The sequence below is a fragment of the Seriola dumerili genome, unplaced genomic scaffold (assembly GCF_002260705.1).
Source record: "Seriola dumerili isolate Sdu_G_001 unplaced genomic scaffold, Sdu_1.0 BDQW01000200.1, whole genome shotgun sequence".
Classification (NCBI taxonomy): domain Eukaryota; kingdom Metazoa; phylum Chordata; class Actinopteri; order Carangiformes; family Carangidae; genus Seriola; species Seriola dumerili.
The window spans coordinates 2,766,821-2,790,865 of record NW_019174455.1 but is presented as its reverse complement, the minus strand read 5'-3'; the positions used below and the strand labels follow the sequence as shown (position 1 = coordinate 2,790,865).

The window sequence follows — 24,045 nt, the reverse complement described above, 5'->3', positions numbered from 1 at the left end:
CAGCAGAGATCTTGGTCCTTTTTTAAAGTCTACCCAAACAGTTAGGCCTAGGGTTTCACAAACCACCGTGAACACATGCCTGGCACCCAGGTATCCCTATCAGAGGTTTATACATGCTCCACTGAGCTCAGAGCTTCCAGACTTTATTTACGTTCTGCCTTCCACTGAGTGCCATGCGTCCCTGCCGCTTTATCAGTGACAGCATCTCTTCCGCATTGCTTCTTTTGAAAGGCTGGAAGCTATGATTTGCCAGCAGCATGTGCTTGGTGATTTATTGGTTCCTGGTGCAGGCCAGTGGCTCCTGTCTGCCCCGACCTGTTGTTTGACCAGGAGTAGCGGGGACAGGTCTGTCATCGTGTGAACGTAATAGTTCAGGGACTCCATGTGTTGCCTGTACCACAAAGCATATGCCTGAGACACCCACAAATCACCAGCATGTGGAATGAAAGGTGGGCCTCAGTATTCTATGTAGGGGAATGTGAAGTGTTTTTTTTTTCCACTGAACTCCAACCAAAGCAGACAGACTTGGTTTAACAGCATAGAGCGTATAAATTCTACGGCTACATCCACTCTAATACGTGTGAACTCCATCCAGACGAGCATTTTAGCTCGCTAAAAACGTTTTCCCAGCCCTGAGCACAAACTGCCACCAAACTACGTTACCCAGGTGACACACTTAAAGATTTGTTTTATTAAAGCTTAGTTTAAATCTAAAAACACGTTAGCATGAAAATTTGCCTATAAGATTGTAATTGCTAGCTAGCTTGAATAGCTGAACATAACAGAACAAAGACATTTCCTTACAGGATTTTTTTTTTTCTTTCAATTAATACTTGTTTTGTATCTCTCTTTAATAAATGTATAAAATAATATTTGTTAACTTACCTGACTACCTTTTTTATGTGCATCTTGGGGCACAACAGCAGGATACGACTGTTTCTGGTTAGTTTCCCCAGTCTCACCTCTCAGTTACTGATGTGTTTGAGTTTCCCTCTTTTTCTATCTCTGATGTTTTTCTTTTGCTGCGGTACTATCAACATCAAATTTGTGGATATGGCACCTAAAAGTCAACATCTTAGTGGTTCTACAACGCTGGCCTGTGGGGTAAATCTCACCTTCAGCGGGGCTCAGTCCTCGGGCAGCTGAGATCATGGAGAGGGTCGGGCTACCGTGCACCGAGCGTAGGTAGTGCTCCATGTGGGGGCTGACGTACGGATGTGGTGGACTGAACGGTGACTCACCCGTTCCAGCCGCTGCATGGGGCGATAGACGGATCAGGGAAATATCTGAGATGACTGGACTGCCCGTCAGCCCTGGAGGTCTGTGGAGAGGGAGTAGAAATTAGATGAATTGTTAATGGATGACACAAGGAGGAAAGTGGGGTGATGAAGAAATGGAGGATGAGGATCATAGATAAACAGAAAGAGAGAAGAAGATAGTGGGAGATTTTGTTGGGGAGGCATCCTGTCTTAATTTGATTACTTGTATTACGTGTGTGGTTATCATGGATGATGTTGGTAGACAAGCCTTAACTTCTGTTATTCCACAAAAGTGTGCATTCTCAATCCACTTACACCCTTTCCTTTCCCCAGTCCCACAGCTAATACGTAATAATCTCCTTTTGTTCACCTTGTTCTGTTAACCCCCAGAGCTATAGACAAGTCAAGACCAAACTGCACAGCTATAAGAAAGCGTACTCTCTCTCTTTTTGGGTGGGCAAAACTACAGGGTCTCTCCCATCAGGTATTACATGATCTATGATAAGAGATTGAAACCTGATGCTCAAGACTTTAAGTGGGTGCCTATGGCCACCGTTAGCAAGAGAGAAAAGTCGCGCCTGAAGTTCTCCGACAGCCTGCTGGTCACTCCAGGCTATACAGTAAATTTGTCATCTCTGTGAGGTAATTACCAGCTCTGCTTGCAGAGACACAGACAAGTGGGTGTTGTAATTCTCAATGGGCCTGAGGCGCTGAACTCTAGATAAAAACGTCTGCTAGCCACCGGCAGTGGCACAACCCTTTGAAGGGGCACTGCTATTTATGTCGACCCTGTTGCTCTTCAGCTCTAAGGAGCGGGCTGGTGTTCCTTTGTGTGTGGTAAGAACACCTGGTAGAAATACAGCCGTCAGAAAGCAGGAGAAATGATGACTAATAGAGAAAAGGCTGAATGACAGAGTGTGGTTATATTCCTGTTTTTTGTCAATCAAGACTAGGGATGTTCCAATACCATTTTTTCTTTCTTGATACCGATTCTGATACCTGAACTTGTACATCAGCAGACACCGAGTAAAAAATACCATCGCATTAAATAAATTTAGCATCTGTGTACTACTAAGCCGGCATAGATTTAATATGATTGCTATCGTTGTATTGCATATCTCAGGTTAAACCCGCTCTTTTATCATCTAATTTGACGGTCAATCATTAATAAATAAATGGAAATAACAATTCCTTACACTAGCGCTGCCCCTTGAAATTAAATTGCTGACATTTTGATAATGGCTAAAATTGGCTAACGTTCTGCTATTTACCAGAAATCAATTCTACTTCACCATTCTACTACAGTAGTTGTGAGTGGCTAAACAGCCCAACGTCCTACTGTTATAGGCTACTGTTTTAGAGCAGCAAAGAAGAACTGATTCCAGGAAAACTGGTGTTTCATCCGACTGTGTAACTATAAAGTTTTTAAATAAATTATGTAGCATCGGATCAGTGCATAGAGTTGGTACTCATTCACACTGGTACCAAATATTCGGCCGTGTCAGGGGCATTTCCGATACTAGTATTGTATAATAACAGAGGGATTTAAATGTACATGGACTTTCAGTTGAAACTGATTGCTGGTTGAACAGACAGACTACCTCCCACAATGAGGCTGAGTAAAAATGATTAAAATGTTAGTTAGAAATGATGTCAAGTGTTGAAGAATCTTTGGCCCTGTTGAAACCTGTCAAAGATTCCACACTTATTAGCAAACTCAGTTTCATAATCTGTCAATTTTCTTTTGTCTGTTTGTTTCTCTTCAGTCTGTTTCAATAGGGAGCAATTCTTTAATAGAAAAATATACCCACAGTGACACTGTGACACAAAACAATACAATGTAATGAAAATAACACAATAACTGTCTTTACGAGCAAATGGTGCTAAAGCTGCCACTTTAGCAGCTCGATGGCTGCTGTGAACAAATGAGTGTTTATATGTGTGGTTTTGATTCTTGGCAGCATCAAGTGCATGCTGGGTACACAGTGTGTGCGTGTGTGTGTGTGTGTGTGTGTGTGTGTGTGTGTGTGTGTGTGTGATAAAAAGGTGTATGGACTGGAATCAACATGATGCATTTAGTTACTACTTTGGACTCAAACCAAGACCAGTACTGAAGACAGACGCATTAAGGTCAGTAAATAGTGTAGATTGCCATGCTTCAGCAGAACCTTAAATCTTGAAACTTTTATAAAAATTTGTAAGGGGTGTCAGACTCATCAGGGTCTGGTGAAATGAGTGTGACTGCTCCAGGTTGTAGTTAGCATGCCTAGCGAGCATGCTTGGCAGGATTTCTGCACTCCATCCGCCCTTCAGAGTTTCCTTGCTCAGTCTTTCTTTCACTGTCTCTGTGCGAAAGCCAACCTGCACCCGGGCCGGCCCGGCCCTGCCCAGCTCAGGCCGAGCCAACCAACCCAGAGCCTTGACCCTCGCTCCATTTCCAGTAAGTGCCTGCAGACTGCTGGCCTTGTCTGAGAGCCAATTTTCTGCCGTCAGGCCCACTCTTCCCCTACAAACAACCATAAAGAGCCCTCTGTTCTGGGCAGGAGGGGAGAAGTGAGAAGAAACAGACGCTCCATACACAAAAACACGCTTCCCTTGGTCCGCCTCTAAGCAGCATACAGAGATCTTGGCAGTGCCGCCTCAGATTAGTGCTTGGGTGCTTCACTGACGGACTACCTGGGTAAACTGGCTGTCGTTCTGGCTCTCTCTCTCTTGTCAGAGAGGGTGACTCAAAGCTCAGTTAAGTAATTGCACACTGGGATTCCCAGCATTCAACTAAATCATAAAACTATAATACAAAATAATATTAGAAACACCTGCCAAGTGTATTGCAGGAATCTATTTCGCCAGTTTCATCATTACCTCCTCATTGGATTAATACTGATTTAATTATGGATCAATGCGTTCCAGATTTAATTAAATTTCATAAAAATAGTGAATGGTTTTAATATTTTGTATAGTCATAAAATGCTGTGTTTTTAAATGATAAGGCTGGTATTATTGTATAATTTTATTATTGTCAATAAATCCCACCAAAAGACCCAGATGTGTTAGACCGTCTCTCATTCCTTTCCAGTTTCCCTACCCTGTTGGAACCCCTAAATCATCTAGTCACTAACATGTAATTTCCATTTTTTAAAAGGTAATGTAAAGCTGGGCACTTTTTTAGCAAACATCACTCAAACAGGAGGAAATAGTGCATAAGGACTATTTTCAGCTGTGGATTAATACACATTTGTACTACTTGTAAGTATTTATGGCAGCAGGAAGGTTTATGCAGGGTTGACTTTGAATTAACTACAGTGTGTGTGTTTGTGGTAATGAAGGAACATGTTTGTCAGTGCAGTGGAGTGGTTCATCAATGTCTTCGGACAACAATGAAGCACAGTAGGATCCGTCCTTGGCTATATAGGCAATACTTAGTTAGTATAGTATAGAGTGCTGCAGGGATGACATATTTTTGTAGCCATCCTGGAAGTTGGCTGGAAGAGTCACCCTGGGTCCGTCCACCAAAGAACATCACTTCATGAAGTTTGAAGCCTAAATACAATCAGCAGAAGTAAAAAGCTAATGCTAGGCTATAAACCAACTACACCACGGTCACATGACTTCAGCATCTCCACCACTAAACTTCAACTTGTAGTTTGATTTAGCTCTGACCTCTTCTACAGAAGCTTTTCCTCTGACACAGTTAGAGACAGTTTGTATAAAGACAACCAGGCTGTGAAGGTGGACTGGTGAGTGGATCAGTTTTCATGTTTAACATGATGATGTCTGACTTAGAGAGAGTGAGGACTGGAGTATTTACAATGGATTTTATGTTGTAGAATAAAATGTGAAAATGTTTTTCAGGCATCTAACGAAAAACCCACTGACTTCGGGATGAGGGAACCAGAAGTGCTAAAATGCTAATTTCCAGGTTTCAGGACACATTCCTGCAGCACTAATGATATTTGTTGACAACAAGAAAAAATATGAATATCACCTCCCTTGTCCTTTACAACAAATCAGAAATAGCTTAATTAGTGTCATGATGTTTTGTGATGACATAATATGAACCACATTATATTGTGTTATGAACTTCCTCAATGTGCTTCACAGACATCCACTGAAAACAAATATAACCAGAACTTCAAGCGTGAACTTTGAAAAGAAATTAATTTAATTTTCATGCCCAACCAACCAAAACCATTTTACCATATTTTACTTTAAACCTATATCCCTCAACAGTAGTTATTTGTTTCCTGGCTGACAGCAAACCAGCATGTCGATACACACCCCTCAAGCTCGAGTATATCACTCAAATGACCAACAGTGTGTATGAGGCCTTGATAATGAGCTGAGATTTACTGCTGCTGCATGTCAGGAGATGGTAAATAATAGTCCTGTCTGGCAGTTAGCACTATTGAAGCCTTGTTGACCCACCCTTTTTCTGACAAGATGTTACTTGAAGTCTGTGCGTCTTGGGAAGCCTCGGAGTCCTGGGAGAACCCTGTCTCTTAATCAGCAGCTGCCATTTCAACAAATCTCCATCATACCTGAACACTATGGGTGGCTGTCAGGTTGGAAACAGGCTAAAAAAGTGTGAGGAGTTTGTCCTGGTGAGGATAATACAGTAGTTGGGACCGAGAAAGAGAGATAAGAAGCCAATGTGAGTCAGTGGATGACATGCTTTCAACAAGGTAATTGCTATTTGTCTCTGTGTTCTGTACTGTGTGATTACATGCTCTCTGTTGTTCCACTGTTAAAACTTTTCTGTGAGAAAAAGTGATTTGGACATGGTACAGCTTGTTGAGAATATGAGTAACCCTGTGAGTAAGTGCATACCACAGTGCACCTACAGAAGGCTCCTGGCAGAGGAAGATTGCAGCATGATGAGTAGTGAGTCAAAGAAAAAATGTGATATTAATATTTAGTCTGTCCAAGTGTCTTTTTATATTTTAGCCAGTGCAGCACCAACATCAACATGACAACCTAACAGCGTTTTAAAATGAAAACGATCTCCATCCAGACAAGTTTTTTAGCTTCGTGTCAAATAATCTCTGTATTAACACTGAAAACGGGTTGGTTGCTTAGTTGCAGAAAATACTAGAAACAAGGAACAGCAATGGCAAGGCAAGGCAAATTTATTTGTGTAGCATATTATCATACAAAGAGTTCATTCAATGAGCTTATGGCGAATAGAAAGAGCATATAAGGCTGTCATGGAAAAGGGTCACGGTGCATGAGGAATCAGGGAAGGATACGTCATGACTGATACGACCCAATAAGGGATTGAATGTGGGTGTCTGCACCATCATTTCTGAAAGTCTCACTTTCTGCCCTCCGGACTAAAACGGGGTCAGCAGTGTTTAATTATGGGACAGTGGGTACAACGGGAGCCCCTTAAACAGTCTTGTTATAATGGCTTGAAAGCTCATATCATTTTTATTTCTTATTTAATATACTGTCAAAGTTTAAGTGGGTCTTTCTCCAAATGATGATTTTGAAAATCATCCATTTCCACTGCCACAAGATGCTGCCCAAGTAACCTGTTTTCAAAGTAAGGTGATACAGTTCCATTTCTGTCTGTCTGCCGGCCTCCCTGCCCTCCTCGCTGACCAAGAAGTTAGTATTTGCCTCTTTGGCATTTTCCCTACTGGCTCAGGGTGGGATGAATTATGATGTGACACACTCCCTTCTGTACTTCTGAGCAGCCATGGCGATCAAGATAAATCACCATGCTACCCCACAGGGGACATGCTAAGATCCTGCCTTAGTTGTTTTTGGGGCCCTGATCAGGATGCTGAGGATTTGGACACAACTTGATACTATACTCCCTGGGAAGCGAAGACTGTGTACAAGGGAGGGGCCCGGCAAAACTCTGTCAGACGATGGGATAATATACTTAAATGAGATGAGATTATACACGGGATAATTATCCATTATTCAGCTCCACTGCTGTCACATACCATTTGGTCTTTTTTTGAGTGCAAGGAAATTATGTTGAGACCGTGCAATAAAGCGTGAAAATTTCAGGCTATTGACTTGCAACTTCACAGTCTTTTGATTAATAGTTCCCTTGTCTTTTCAGCAGCACATTCCTGGCTGTACTTCGGTGGAGCATCCAAATTCAAACATTAAGCCATGACGATGAGCTGGGTCTGGAGCCAGCAGGCAACAATGTAGGATAACTACACGTCTGTCAAAACCGCTGACAACCAATCGTCAGATTTGAGCCCCCAACCCCAGCCTCCCTCCCGTCTTCCCACCCTCCCCCTTTTCCATGTTAACCAAACCAAAACAATGAAAGGAAAAAAACAACATCAACCCAAATGGCTGATCTGTAAAGTGTGTTTAATCAACACATTCCGAGCTGTGGGGCTGCGGGCCCCGAACAGGCTGACTGCCTGGTGAGCGGGACCACATCTGTTTGTGTACAGGGGCGGTGCAGGCCGCAGCTCTGCAACACAAAAACCTTGGGCATATTTCAACTTTTCAGTGCTGCAATTTGCCCCCCGACTGCTTCCCAAAAAGCATAAATACGGGCTGTGGAATGAGCGGGGGATCTGTTTTTCTCATCCGTTGCGTTGTCGTTGAGGTTCTGGGAACGGAAGGCTGGATTTTAGATGCTAATTACCCGGTCAAACATGTTGGCACGGCGGCTGGCTTTCCTGGCTTGTGGGTTAGCACAGAAGATGCCCGACTCCACAATATGCAGCAGCAAACAAGCACATAAGTGCTGTTTCTATGTCTAACTTCTACTGTCATCCCACAAGAAGGCTCGTCCTAATGTGTTCCAGAGGCTGATATGGCACGTTTCTTCTCTCTGGTATGCGTCGTTCGTGAAAAGCAGAGAGACCACTGCTGGAAGGTTTCTACTTTTAAATCCTGGATCAAGCGTTTAGAAATGTGCTGAAAGATGCATATGCAAAAATGTCTTCTGACACTGCAAACTTGGGTAACACTATTGTCTGACAAGGAGGAAGGTTCTCAGTATTAACTTGTTGGATGGTCTGACAGCTTCTGAAACCCCTTTCTGAGAGCACACACTTCACACAACAACTGTCCAGGTGGCAAATGTGAAAAAACAAACCAGGATTTGCAAACTGTCTCTCAACTTCTCACTTTTCATTCCTCACACAGCTACTTCTGTCACTTCCTATATACAGCTGACTAAAGTAGTTAATACTTTCCACTCATCAACTGTCCCTTTAACAAAAATACTACCTCGTGTTCAGTCACGTGGCTACAGCCCGGCCAACTAGTGTTAGTCCATGTTCACTCAAAGCGATAGATGACATGAGTGCAAACAATAAGACCAGAGTGCTTCAACAAAGCAGCTGTTGCTAACACAGGCATTCACAAATGCACTGAATATGCACAGCCCTCAAGAAAGTGGAAGAAGGTTCACGTTATTTTGTGAAGGTGATGTGTGAGTGATGTTGCCATATAGATCACCTGTGAGGGGATATATTATTACCATGTATATACATCCTCTGGATATATGAAGATATAAGTTTATAACGTATATGAATTTCCCCTTGGGGATAAATAAAGTATCTATCTATCTATCTATCTATCTATCTATCTATCTATCTATCTATCTATCTATCTATCTATCTATCTATCTATCTATCTATCTATCTATCTATCTATATGGAATATCCATATTAAAATGTGTATATGTACATATATTAAAAATATTTTGTTGTGACCATATATGTTAATTATATATATTTAATTTATATATGCAACTTTATAAATATAAAATTGTTCAAATTTCATATATGTTTTTATTTCATATGAACATATATTTAATATATGGAAAATCCAATATATGCACACACACAGTTATTTGTGTATGGGGTGGCTCCTATAGCTACTGCGGAACATAGTGTGTTTAAACAAACATCTTGTAGTAATAATTCATTAATTGTAATCCAGGTAAAAGTTTGAAATAGTCTTAATATTATTATATTTGAAGTCATAATATTCAATGAGATAAAGCACTAACCTTTTGGCATTTCGGTTTCATTAAAAGGCCTGAAATGGTGAGAAACTGAAAAGATGTGTCAGAAAATGACACGTAACCAAGGTTACACTTAGATGCAATACTACATATGAAGAATGTAAACTGGCCTATTCAGTCCTATATCAGCCCTTACATTGTAAGCCAGGGAGCGTGGCAGTAATTACTGCAGGATCTACATATGACAGCTGTGACGGACTGGCAGCCAGACCTCATTATGTTACATACAGTGGTGACGAAGCACCTGTCACCACTGTTTGTATGCAACTGTTTGTATTGTGTTAACACAATTTTTCAGACAAAAAAAGTGAAACCCTGACATGCAGTAACCAGCCACTGACGACCAAGCGCCCGGTGCTGACACCCTGCTCTCTTTTGCTGCAGCGACACACAGTAATCAGGTGAATTTGGCTCAGGTTGTGGAAACGACAGCTCGATCGAGGTCTTGATGAATTAGTGGTAGCGCTCTGTCAGCATCACAAAACATTAATCAAAACAAACTGGGTGCACAGCCCCGACTTTTTTTTTCCCCCTCGCTTTGCAGGTGATGAATAGCTCTGCCTGCGCCGTGTATCACCTGATCTTGCTGAATTTAAATGTAACAGCACAGTTCTCACAAAACCTCTATTGATCTTCCTCCTGGGTTCCCTTCCTGGACTTGAATATTTGAGATAAGCACAGGAAGACCCGGCAATGTTAAGAAGGCCAGGCTTGTATGGTAATGCCACATTAATACAGTCAGAAAATAAATATGTGTTTCTTTTTAGGTCAAGTTAGGATGGAAGTAAAATATATAAATGTGTGATGTAAATTTGACATATTTCTACTTGAAAAGTCCAATGTTTTCCTCTTCTCCTGTGTTTTATTTGAAGTGTTGATCCATGAGAAGATATATTTGTGGTTTTAAGAACCAAAAACCGTCTCAGTGTATATTTACATCTCCTCTCACGTTTCTCTCTGGAGCTCTAGTAACGACAGGTTGGTGAGCCAATCAGAAGAGAGGAGGCTCTGAGCCTCTCTTCTGATTGGCTGACCCTTTGTGTCAGCTAAACACTCAGAAAAACCAAATCCTGCAAGGTTGGATGGTGGATCCAGGTGGGTGGGGCTTGGGGCATGGCTGAGAGTGGTGACTGATTTGTTGTGACATCACAAAGTTCCAGAAGTCCTGATGGCTGGTTTTAAGGCTCAGTTTCTGAATACAGGCTGTGTGCATTTCTCTGTGGACTGAGGCTTTGATACTTTCACAGTATTAATATAGAACCTAGACCTGCTTTATAATCAAACTACACATGGACATCTGCCTTTAGACTATATGGACCTTTAATAGCCAGTAAAGTTTTTCTCAGAAGGTTTTTACCATGAGACTTGCTGCCACCTTTACTTCAGTGAAGCATCCCTATTCTTCTTTCAAAACTGTCTTTCATTAGGTTTTCCCTCAGCAGAGTTGTTCTACTAGAGACAATGTGTCTTGGCAGAGCACCTCACTGTAGGATGATGCCAGCACTACAGAGCTCTCCAAGTCCCAAACCATGAAATGTTAGGAGAGGAAATGTTGTGCTGGTGCTAATGTGGCTTGTCTCTCTTCATCCTCTTCATCTCTGTCTCTTTCTTTGCTCTGTGTATCTTGTCTGGCTTTGATGTGTTTGAACGGGGCTCTCTCGCTGCAGCTACGGCACAGGAAGTGTTTTTTCAGCGCTGTTGCTGACATTTTTGGGGGTATTTTATGCCGTTATTCGAAAATGATAGTAGATAGATGAGATAGATAGATATATAGATTTTCTCTTCGACAAACTAACTAATAAAACATTAAGCTGAAAAGTATTTTGTTTTATTTTATTTGTTTTCAGTTTTTTTCAGTTTGGTTCCTCTTCTCTGTCTAACATTTACATTTATACACATTATATTTATATTGTATACATTTTTTTCAGCTTATCATTGAAGCTTTATGATGAGGTTCCATCATGTTAATTGAAAATGTTCTTTTTTTCTTGAGCATAACTTTATACACATTTCCCCATATATTGGGTGTATTTATAAATTTTGAGATCTCCACTAGAACTTAAAGGTCCATATAGTATGAAGGCAGATGTCCATGTGTTGTTTGATTATAAAGCAGGTCTAGGTTCTATATTAATACTGTGAAAGTATCAAAGCCTCAGTCCACAGAGAAATGCACACAGCCTGTATTCAGAAACTGAGCCTTAAAACCAGCCGTCAGGACTTCTGGAACTTTGTGATGTCACAACAAAGCAGTCACTGCTCTCAGCCATGCCCCAAGCCCCGCCCACCTGGATCCACCATCCAACCTTGCAGGATTTGGTTTCTCTTAGTGTTTACCTGAAATCTGTTTGTATTTGTATTTGATCATTCAGAAAACAGTCAGCCAATCAGAAGAGAGGCTCAAAACTATACTGTGATGGTTTTTGGTTCTTAAAATCACAAATATTTCTTCTTATGGATCATCACAGGACACAGGAAAAGTGTAAAATATGGGACCTTTAAAATTAACTTCTGTGAATTTTAAAGTTTTTTTTTAAAGTCTAATAATACTTACCCATGCATAGCATGAAGTGGGTGCGGCTCATAATGGTACCGCCCCTCGTGGTGTCTCATGTCGATTGGGATAGGTGCGTGGAACGTAGGGAAGAGGTGGTGGGCACCTGTAAGCGCAAAAAGATAAAAATTCACACACCAAGAACAATGACATTCAAAGAAACTAATGCAGTGAATGATGACAATTACACATTTCCCAAAGCTGAATAATGCAGAACAAGACAGACAAATATTGAGGCTGAAATTCAGTTCCTGACAAGCGCCGACGACGCAGCATGAGATGCAACTGTACCATTTTACAGTTCCTGTAATCCAGCAGTAATTGAAACCTTCTACACTGTCTGTGGCTTTTGCTCCAAGAACAGTATGTTCATTAATGACTGGCTCTGTCCAATAAGACCAAAGCAGGTTTTACACAACAATGAACGTGTTTTTATGTGTCAGACAAAGAATGCACGAATCCACCATTTCCTGCCATAAATGGTCTGGTGGCTTGAGGGAAGTCTCATTAGAACAACACAGCCGATCTTCATTAATTACTGTCATTACAAGGACTGAGTAGGAGACATAAGCTCTAATTACAGACAAAAGGCCTACTAATTCTCCCAGTTTCATATGTTTAAGTTTCACATACCTAATGCAGGAAAAAAAACAAAAACAGCAAAGCAGAATTACTTTCCGTGTGTGTGTGTGTGTGTGTGTGTGTGTGTGTGTGTGTGTGTGTGTCCGCATTGTGGAGGGAGAGAGATAGAACATAAAGCAATTCAGCTACCCTGGGTTGATCCCTGGTTGCTATTAGGATTCTTTGTCTGTAAATTGTTCAGGAAACCTGGGATGACCCCGGAGCTGAGACCACCAAGGTTAAAGGTCAAAGCCCAGTGAGAGCAGATCATTATCTCTATCTGATAGGGCGACTGACACTGGGTGAAATTGGGGGAAATGGATTTTCACACCAATGTGGTATAATATCCCGTGAGCAAACATATTAAGGCTGTTAAGTCCACTGTACATTCAACATAACCTACAGTCCTATAGCATTAATTCAGTCAGGACAACAACTCTCTCTCAACACTCAGTTTATTTTTCAACAGAAATACTACTTTCATTCTTAGTTAAATCTTTGACAGGATGCACCCTCCCAGTATATGTGTTTGTGGTGCTAAACCAAAGTCATATAATTCCAACGTTGAATACACAAGAGTAAAAAGGTAGCAAAGAGAGTTCCAGGACAAAGCACTTGAGCACCTTATTCTGTCCCTGTCAACAAACATGCTAACGTTTCAGACTAGAGGCAAGTGATCACCTGCCAACTTCTGTATATAAATGACATGACCTCATAGCTCCATGCTCAGGTGGATACCACTAGGAATAAAGTGCTGAATTTTGAATTCAACTCTACTTTGCAGTTTTTTTGATTGCTGTTAATTACTTAGTGAATCCCAATACTTACTTCTGATTTTTGACATTAAAAGACTACAAAAAATACTGTACAGTACATTATACTGCATTTATCAAGATAACTGGTAAACATGGAGGATGGAAGTTTTTATTACTGGAAAATAACACCTCTCTAATATAAGCTTCTTCCAAAGAAATGCCATCTTCTCTGCTATTGAGATAAGTGTTTATCTTTTTTTCAATCCGCATGAAAAATTCATTTATGGAAAAAGTTCAGGTGTTATATGTTTTGCATTTAAAGCTCAGTGTTTGTCATTGTAATCACAGCAATTATAATATCCCATTGCTTTTCTTCTCAGTTTGTATTTTTCAAACACCTTCCTGTTTGAGATGTGCCTTCAGGCTCCTGACTCGCTCTAACCAGCGCTGTGAAAACAAGGTGTAACAGGACTCTGTGCCTGAAGGCTACGACAGAATGCTGGGTGTTGTTTTTAGGTGATGCCAGTTACAAAGACAGACATTACTGCTACTTAACCCTGATTGAGGCTTTTGTTATTGTGATTGAGGCAATCATCATAACGTTGTACCGTCTTGTTCTTAGTTAATTCTGAAAGGATTAGCCATGACTGAGGGAGGAGAGTTCCCCTCAAGGCAGCTCTGAACTGTGAACCATTTGACTGGTGTGGAATTTGTTTAAGCATCACAAGCCACTGATTGTTTTCCCTTTGCAAACTCAGTCTGGATGGGCCTGGCATGACTGATGCACTGCCACAATGACATTTGCGGAAATGCCAAAGACATAATTGATTTGAGATAAGAATTTCGTACAGCTGGTTGATTCCTGTTTTTTATCTTCATTGGAGGCAAAACCAATCGGAAAAGGGTTTACACGAAGATACATGGAAATACTTATGTCTTATTGGCTGACAGCTCTCTACAATCCTTCAGTTGATGGGGTTACCATGGCAAACACTAGCTCACACAGTCAGTCAGTGTGAGGAAGAAATGGATGTACACAGAGTTTTATTTTTTACCAGTAAAGTGATTGAAGCTGAAGCACAAACATCCGCTCAAGCTGAGACGGGAAATAAAGGTGTGTAAATGTCTATATGAGTTCCACCTTATGTGAACATGGTAGGGGCAGAGTTATTGTTAACAGCGAACGTGCTTTGCATTGCACTGTTGGAAGCTACACGTTAGCAATGTTGGCTTAGTTGAGCCTCCCCTTGGCTAGCGACACGAAACTAGCCGAGTCTCATGTTAGAGAGCCAAAAAGTTTTACATTTTATTGGCCTGCTCATCCTTTACAAACAGTGAAAGCACCTGAGGCAAGTTTTATCACCCATGAAACTTTTTTTGATCAAGTCATACATTGATTACATTGATTAGTTAAAAATAAAAGTTACCACAGCTTCCATAAAACAAAACTTTAGGCGACTTACTGAACTGATAACATTAGTCAGTTTAAAACGTTGGCTCACTCACAAGAGACGTTGGATTAAACCAGGAAATAAACCCGGAATAGACGTGTCACACACATCACTGTAGGTCAGTGTCAGCTGTCAGTGACAGTGGCCATGAACGATCATGAACGTATCTAGAGCCTTCAGACAGTGGACGAACAGTCTCCTGTCAGAAGACGCTTCATGAGTTTGCTCTTTTTTTACAATGGAAAAATGTTGCCATTGTTCTGTTGTCCTTAAACTCTAAAGCTCTCAATCAACATACCATGGTTATAAAAATGATGTGTTTATTATGAATAGAGTGTAGTTAGGCCTACTAGTAAATAAAGTTGGGATAACTAAAAAGAATCAATGCATTTACAGATGCTTTTTCGAATGTGAAAAGTAAGTTATGTGTAGCCCTCACATAACTCACACAAGACAAAATGGATGAAGAGTCTATTTATACATATGTTTTTAAAAGTTTGTTTTTTGATAAAGAAGAAACCAATCTCAACAGTCCACTTTGACAAAACAGTCAAATCTTCCTGAAAGGTTTCTGCGAATGCATTCCTTTCTTCACAGGTGTCTGTCCAGAGTACACACTTGCCATAAAAAAGTGATAAAGATAAGAAAAAGAAAAAAAAAATAGTTTTTAAAGTTCATCTCAGAACATAATAGGGCTTCAAAACACGCTGGGATCATTTCAGCAGGACACTGTACTTCAGAGATTATATACATGGCAGATTTTCATAGTAAAATGAATGAATACCCAGAATTTTTTTTACAAAAAAGTGGATGTCCCCAGGTAAAGTAAGTCTCAAAGTCAATACGTTCCACACACACACTCAGAGAATAAAGAAAATCATCTGTTGAGCCAAAGTGAGTTGTAAAAATCTGTCTAGTGCCCCACACTCCTTATCTCCTCTTGTCTTTGAGCTTCGAAGGCCAAGGGCTTTGTGTTTCTATCAAGATCCATGCTGCTGGATCTCAGCCAGTGACCCTCCATCACTTTTGTGTGTGAGACAGGCGGCCAATTCCAAGTCAACTTGTGTGTGACAAAGCCAAAAGAGGCGCGCAGTAAATGAGTGAGAGTGAGTGAGAGCTGGGAAAAGGAGTTTGAGCTTTGTTTCACAAGTGGAGCCAGAAGTTTGGGCTTTGTCTGAGAGGTGCCCTCTGCTTGTGCTGCCTGGCACATCTCCAGTGGAGAGCATGGGACAAGGAGGCTCGACTATGACAAAGACAGGTTGTGCTAGAAGTCAGGCCAGCACAGTAGCTTCTTTTAGTTGTATTGGAGAGTTGATCATTAAACTGCCAACTAACAAGACCCTATTCTTTTTTCTCCAATTAATTTTTCTGCTAATTCCTCATTACTTGTAATGTATTTTCTTATATTTCCATTTAATAAAGTTTTCGTTCATCTTATTAACCTTTTATCAGCTGTGGTGGCTTCTTCTATTGTTTTATACCTGAGAGATCAAATATTTAGAGTGGCCATTTATTTACATATTTCCAGTAAAGGTCCCATATTTTACACTTTTCTGGTATTTTATTTAGAAGTTTTGATCTCCATAAGAAGATATATTTGTGGTTTTAAGAACCAAAAACCATCTCAATGTAGTTTTACATCTCCTCTCTCAGGCTTCTCTCTAGAGCTCTAGTAACAACAGGTCAGTGAGCCAATCAGAAGGCTCTGATCTTCTCTTCTGATTGGCTGACTGTTTTCTGAGTGATCCAATAGAAATATAGCAGATTTCAGCTAAACACTCAGAGAAAACCACATCCTGCAAGGTGGGTGGGGCTTGGGGCATGGCTGAGAGTGGTGACTGATTTGTTGTGACATCACAAAGTTACAGAAGTCCTGACGGCTGGTTTTAAGGCTCAGTTTCTGAATACAGGCTGTGTGCATTTCTCTGTGGACTGAGGCTTTGATACTTTCACAGTATTAATATAGAACCTAGACCTGCTTTATAATCAAACTACACATGGACAAATACCTTTATACTGTATGGACCTTTAATGAATAAAGTTGTGACAAATACACTAAAAAAAAAAAAAAAGCACCAAGTCCCCAAGAGGCTGATTCCCAGGTTGAGGCTGCTGAATGTGGGGGTGATAAGGTTTGGACAGGGCCCTCCATCACCCAGACAGCTGCATTGTTTCCTGGGCTGCAGGGACAAATACCGACAGGTACGTGGCTAGAACGATTCACACGCCTCAGGTTCATGATTTACTGTCCATGTGTTCCCCTTTGGGTGTGTTGGCACGCAGGGTTACTCCACCCCGGGGCCTCATATATCGAAAACAGCGCGGAGGACGAAAGCCGACAACAGCACAACTTGTCTCAACTTTTACCGCAAGACAATGTGACTCCGAGGAGGAGGATTGAATGGCCACTGTGATAATGTTCCAAGAGGTGTAAAATCCTGTCTCATGTTTTAGGGTCTGATGAGCCTTCAAAATCATGTATCTATTACTCAAACTCTCAATAGTACCTGAAACAACATGCCCTCCCCAATGGGATAGCGTGTTGTGTTGCTTAGCTACAGTTACAAATTTACACAGGAAATGCTTGGCATCAGAAGGTAAATGTCTCACTTTTAGGCCTGTAATAGTTAACTGTGTATAAAGAGTATATCTTAGCTACAGTGTATACCGAATACTAGATACAGAATTTATTATATTCCTATCGGTAAAGTTCACTGGATCTTTGTCTTTTTACACAAGACTGTGTTTTACTGCAAGGATCTAATTTTGTAAACCATGGCAAGGGCTCAAAATTCACTTAAGTGCACTGTGCCTAGTGCACTGAGGGGCTTTTGTGTTAGCGTAATGTTATATCATGAATCAATCCAGCCCACAGGAACCTTTGACTGGTGGTCGTTTACAGGCACTGTATCTGCTCTGATCTCTCATAACGTGTTTGTTTTAAGATTGAACATATCTTTGCCCCCTAGCCCCCATAATGAGGCCTGCCAAACATCCTGCCAAGCAGCAGGGACAGCCCCACATCTTCCTTTTTAAGTTTGCATCTTAAAGCCCCGGTTTGATCTCTCACTAAAGACAATGCCAGGTGTTCGATGTTAACAAAGGCCCCTGCAAGTCTCATGACTCAGAGAAAGAAGGAAATGCACTCTCTCATTATGTCCAAATGAAGTCCCTGATCAGGACCACGCTGAAGTGGAGAGTGAAGTGGGCTCATGTCTTCGAGGAAGTACTCAACGATAATAATAATACCCTGAGAGGCCAGGCCAGGCCAGGAATAATTTTCAGAAAAAAAAAAGCCTTTGTCATGCTCTGAGAGAAAAGGGCAGTGAGAGACAGAGGGGGGAAAGCACAGAAAGAAAGAGAGAAGTGAAGAGCAGAGGAGTAGGAGAGGTGGGGGTGCTCGATTCAGACAGGAAATTCCAGCAGAAAAAGTTGGCCTGGGTCCTAACTACACAGCGCCGTGCCAACGGCTATACACAAATGCTCATGTGCATGCATACACTCACACACACTCACAATTACACACACAGACACTGATTTGTTCTGCAGTTCACTCTCAGTAGAGAATCCATCAAGAGTGACTGAGACAAACACAAACGTGTTACTTTGAGAACAGAAATGCCTTTCTTACACACACACACACACATACACACACACACACACATACACACACACAGACACTTCGAAACTGAGTTTGCTCTCAAGATGCTTGTGTGCGAAGTCATACTACAGCAAGTGCCATGCCCAAGGTTAATAAAAAGTGTATATTTAGCCTAATCCGGGAATCCTGCAGTACACACACAACATGAGATCTGCAGGTTTAGTTTGCAAGACGTCGCTTCCTCTAGGGCAGTGCATGGGCGAGTGATGGCGACAGAGGGATTAGAGGCTTACAGGAGAGCACGAAAACCACTGCCATCTATGAAAGGAAGTCTTAACAGAGTGGCTCTTTACTTTTAACAGCCCTCGGGGAAGGTAAAATGATACCTTTTTTATTGATAGGGGGATTTTGGGCAGAAGGTAAGTGGATTAGCCCAATGGTCTCCGTAATGACAAGAGATTGTTTGAGCGGAAATTCATTAGTCTCTGTGAACTGCAAAAAGTCTGAATATGTTATGATGTACACACAAAGACTAACACAGTTGTTTTCCAGAGGTTTTGAGTCAGCAGTGTAAAGAGTGCATTGTATTTGTAAATTTGTAACTTATTTATAGTGGATTAGGGAATCAGATATTTCAAATGTTAACATGTAGAAATGGCCATGAATCAATAGTTGTAGCTAGGGCTGAGCTGGGTATTGAACCTTAATACTTTTATAACACAGACTGAAATGTGTCCATAGGTTCCAAAAATGGACATTTAATGAATGCTGAGATTTTTTTCTCTTCTGATCAAGCACTTCCTGATTTCAACAAAACATTTAGCTTAGCTTCTTGGGTTAAATTGGCTTTTGTCAAATGATAAGCATGTTTGCATTTGTAAGGTAAGAAAGGTAAAAGTAAACAAATAAATAAATAAAAAAGAATTATATATAACAATAATAATAATAATAATAATAATAATAATAATAATAATAATAATAATTTGGAGTTGTGTTGCTGGCGACCGAACAAAATGAAGTCCAATATTCACGCTCCATTTAGCTCTCCACCTAACCCTAACCCTCTTGATCAGAATAGCTCAGTCTGTAGCTTGCTAAGATACTTGCTCCACTGCGTTCACCAGCTAGTTGTTAACTTTGTCTGTGTGCCATTTGTTACTGCGCAGGTAGTGTAAAGTGGGCTTTTCAGATTATTTTTGTAATTAAATTGAAAACAGCTGCCTGCAGCTAGCAACAAGGTCGATGAGAGTGGAGAAAGTGAACCAAAACAGTGAAGCTGTGGGCGATTAAATCAAAATAGTAAGCTAACAGAAGCTAAAATGCTTCGTAAACCTGAAGGGAACTGTAGAGTCATTTGAATAACTGTTAATATAAGAATATTGATTAGTGCAGCTTTAACATTTTTCAAACTGTACCCAGGCCTTTGTGAAGTGAGGTTGTTCATGTGTTTTCAATGAGCATGCATGAGATTAAAATCTGATTTAGGGGGTTGCTATCAGGGCCTCGGGCCTGTGTTTATATCCGTTGTCATGAAGCCCTCATCCCTCCTACCCCACTACCCCACCCCCAGATGTGTCGTATCATCTCTCAGGGTTGTTGTGTAGCCACCCAGGCCTCGGCTGCTGATCTGTTCCTGTCCCAGCGTGTTTACAGAACCTGCTCAGACCCAGCTGGCTTCTCTCCTCTGCAATTAGTCTCTGTCAGATCCGTATGCCTGCCTCAGACAATCACTTCGTAGTCTCAGCGTCAACCTCTGCGAACCCACCAGGAGTATGATCCATCACCTGGGCTACAAGGTGCTGCATTGCCTCTCCTAATTGTTCTAAAGACTGAATGCTACCAAGACCTTATCTCACCTGGGTTGCCATTAGCCAGTGATAGTAAAGTCCATTCAGCACCAAGGGAACAGGAAACTGCAAGCAGACTAATGCTTTTGTCAGACACTCCAAAAAATATCAATGACTTTCGGACTATTGCATTTTTAGAAATGTTGTTTTATTGTTTTTACAAAAAGCTTTTTTTAAATTTTTTGCAGTGTTGCACAGTCTACCCTGCTGCTGAGTCCAACTCTCATTTCACTGCTTTTGCTTGCTGTATATTGTAGCTTAGCATACAAATGAAACTGCTGTTTAGTGGCAGCATCACTTATACTTATACATATAAAATACAATCATATATATTGTTACGTCCCTTAGCTGGAGCTAGGGGTGACAGGAACCGTAACGTGACAAATCAAGAATTAAAACTGAGTCAATGAGTACTTGAAGGTAGGTTATTGCAACCTGAAGGTCTCAACAAGGAAGTCCATAACAATATATATAATAATATATATAATATATAAGAGAAACACCTGATAAAATACAATAATATAATTGGATTATACGACCCCCACCTATGCGATAATGTTGTATATTGCAATATTTGGTCTGGACTGTATCGAGATATTAAAGGTCCCATATTGTGCAGATGTCCATGTGTTGTTTGATTATAAAGTAGGTCTAGGTTCTTTATTAATACTGTGAAAGTGTCAAAGCGTTCAATCCACAGAAAAATGCATACAACCTGTATTCAGAAACTGAGCCTTAAAACCAGCTGTCAGGACTTCTGGAACTTTGTGATGTCACAACAAAGCAATCACCGCCTTCAGCCATGCCCCAAGCCCTGCCCACATGGACCCACCATCCAACCTTGCAGGATTTGGTTTCGGTTTAGCTAAAATCTGCTATATTCTTAATCGATCACTCAGAAAAGAGTCAGCCAATCAGAAGAGAGGCTCAGAACCACCTCTCTTCAGTTTGGTTCACCAACCCGTTGTTACAAGAGCTGCAGAGAGAAGCCTGAGAGAGGAGATGTAAAACTATAGTGAGATGGTTTTTGGTTCTTAAAACCACAAATATATCTTCTTATGGATCAACACTTACAAATCAATCAACACAATAAAACACTAGAAAAATGCAAAATATGGGTCCTTTAAATTTTGGATATCTCCCAAGCCTAGTAATTAATGCATTGGTATTGTTCCAGCGATGGTGCCCAATTTAGGAGCATGCAATTAAAAATGAGGTAAAACCTTTGTCACATATTAGAGGGGCTTCATCACGCTGTAAATTCGTAATGCTTGACACATTGAGTTGTCACTATTATGTGTTTTCTGCTTTTATTTAAAACAACACATAAAATTGATAATAAAAACTAGTTTATGCATGACTTCATCAATCTGTTCTCTCAGCTCCAAGGAGCATTTGCTTGCCAGTTTCTGGCACCAATAAAGTGAAGTCACTTCAAACGGCGGGAACTCAGAGCTTTCCTCTGTCTTCTCCGAGCCCTTTAACCTCTCAGACACAGCTGATGGAGAAGCTGCCAGTTCACACAAAGAGCGTCCTCAGCGCCCTATGACGGCATCCTCAGCGCAAGCTCAGCATTCACCCTCCCCAACTCGTAAACAGGGCTTTTTGTATTTAAAGGAAAGAAGGGGAAGGCAGAGGAAATACCCAAAACAGCACACAGCGTGTGAGAGAAGGAGGCAGCGCACATCAATCTAAAGCTGTCTTGGCTGGGGGGGTCACCCTGAGGTGAGGCGCCCCCCGGGGAGCCTGCTCTCCAGACCCAAGCAGAAGGCTGGGGAGTATCTCCTGGAAGGACCTCGCCTGGTCTCCATCAAACAGCCAGGCGGGATCAGTTCAATGTGCTTCTGGTCTCAATGACTGAAACACAGATTTTCCCTTTTGAACACTGAAGACACAGATGAAGCTAAATTCTTCTTCAGGGACCTTTAAAATAATTCACGTTCAAAATAATTTAAGTTCGTAAAAATGTTTATATCCACCAGCATGGAGGTTTTTATTAAATAAACTAATGACATCCATTTGTTTCAGGGTGACATTAATGGCATCAAAGTTTACAACAGCTCTACAACCATGTGGCCAATTTCAGACTTTACTAACATCCGTCTACTTTCTCTTTCTGATGTGTGTTTGCATTACAAAGACTGACTGATTCTTAGTATCTTAAAAGTCTGGCGACAGGTGAGAATAAACTGTCACCATATTGTTGCTTTAAGATGTGAATCTATGAGTGAGTGCATTTTATTCCACTTTTCTCTTCTCTGTATATGTACACTATAGCATCTGAGATAAGGCTTTGTTATACTTGTTTATTCTGAGCACGGTTGAATCAAAGGTCGACTCTCACTGACTGACTTTAAACATCTTCCGACTGTTATTGAAACTCTGTTAAGGGCGGATCATTTTAAAGCGGAGGAAGAAATCAAGACTCAGACTCAGCTGCCTGTTAGTGTCGTTCATAACACAGGACAGAGCATCTTAAGTGCAGTCAGCTGCGCTCTCAGGTCATCTATCCCGATAAGATAATACGTTAAGACTACACTGTTTATATACACACACACAGAAAAAAGCACACACAGCAGCAGCAGCAGGGTCTTATAAACCGCCTTCTTGTCTGGCCTCTTTCTCTGGGGCAGGATTCAGCATGGAAACCATCTCACTCTGGGAATTTGTTTTAAAGCACTAACAAGAAACAGCTGTGAAGCAGGTCAGAGGGCCTCCGACCAACTGGATTGGCTCTCAGGTAATCCCCCCCCCCACCCCCACCCCCACCCCTGCCCCCCTCAGTCTGTTAATGCTGCCCTGCGCTTTCTCTTTTTGTAAAGTGACCGTCTGTCTGTATTCCTCCCCCAATTCTGTAAATTTTGCCCAGTCTGCCAATGTTCTCACCTCCTCACACCCCTCCATTTATACAGAGCTTTGCAAACCTGCTGTTCACCACCTGTCCACCAGATGCCCTCACCTGTTTCAGTCGACTGGCTCCAACTTCCACCTGCTCTGCAGTCGCCTGACTCCCCACATGCACCTGTTCACCCATTTCGTTTATCAACCCACCGTGAATATACCAGACGCCTTTCCTCAGCCAACCCATATACTTCCACATCTGGGCAAATTCTGGGTGTCATCCTACAGCATTGTCTGACAGTCGCAAACCTTTCTGTGTGTGTGCCAGAATTGGTCCAGACGTGGAATTAGCTTCTGACAATCATGCTATCTAAAAACCAGTATGAGGCAGCATACTGGTTTAATTGAACCTCAAACAGGAGTTTCAATAAAAGTGAATGATGCAATACAGCTAATAAGCTATGCTAGCTCTGGACTCTCCGACTCTCTGTCCAGTCAAAAGTACTGGTTTGAGATGATAGTTTGCTATTGGTCAACCATGAGGGACCAGGCATTTAGTTACTCAGAACCAATGCTTATTCATGATCTTGTAAAAATATCAATTAGTACTTTTATTGTAACCATGACGACAAAGATAAGTGCCTCATCATTGTTACAATGATAAACATGCAGTTATGCCTATGCAAAAGTCACATTTTGGTTTAAGTGCAAAAACACAAACTAAATACTTAATTTAAAAGACCTCTGTTGTCATGGTTACCTTGCAGTTAAGGTTGTCAAGCAGTCACAGTTAAAAGAAACATGACTGGTTTCATATGGGAACAGGATGAAATTCACTTTGTAAGATTTTACTAGCACAGCCTTGTGTCACTATAGATTCAAACCCTGTATGGCCACTTGTGTTAGAAGGTCAGAATGATGCTAGTGCTACTAGTTTTTAAAGAATTTAAACTGTATCCCTTTTTCTTCCTGACTTTTGTAATTCAGACTGGAAAACAATAAACAAGACTCCATGGCCCCAGGCTAGAACGCGAGAAAGATGTAAAGAGAGCTGGCTGATGCAGTGATAAGCCAAGAGGAAAGGAAATAGGAAGAAGAAGAGGGC

General features: G+C 41.2%; 1 protein-coding gene across 1 annotated transcript in view; it reads right to left on the bottom strand.

Annotated features, from left to right (window-relative positions):
* LOC111228096 (zinc finger protein GLI2-like) overlaps positions 1-24,045 on the bottom strand; it is a 91,374-nt gene that overhangs the window by 28,349 nt on the left and 38,980 nt on the right. Inside the window, exons 3-4 of the mRNA XM_022753906.1 lie at positions 11,825-11,930; positions 1,116-1,321 (exon numbers count right to left, since the gene is read on the bottom strand). Of these exons, the coding sequence (XP_022609627.1) occupies positions 1,116-1,321; positions 11,825-11,930 (312 nt within the window). The remainder of the gene's footprint in view (positions 1-1,115; positions 1,322-11,824; positions 11,931-24,045) is intronic.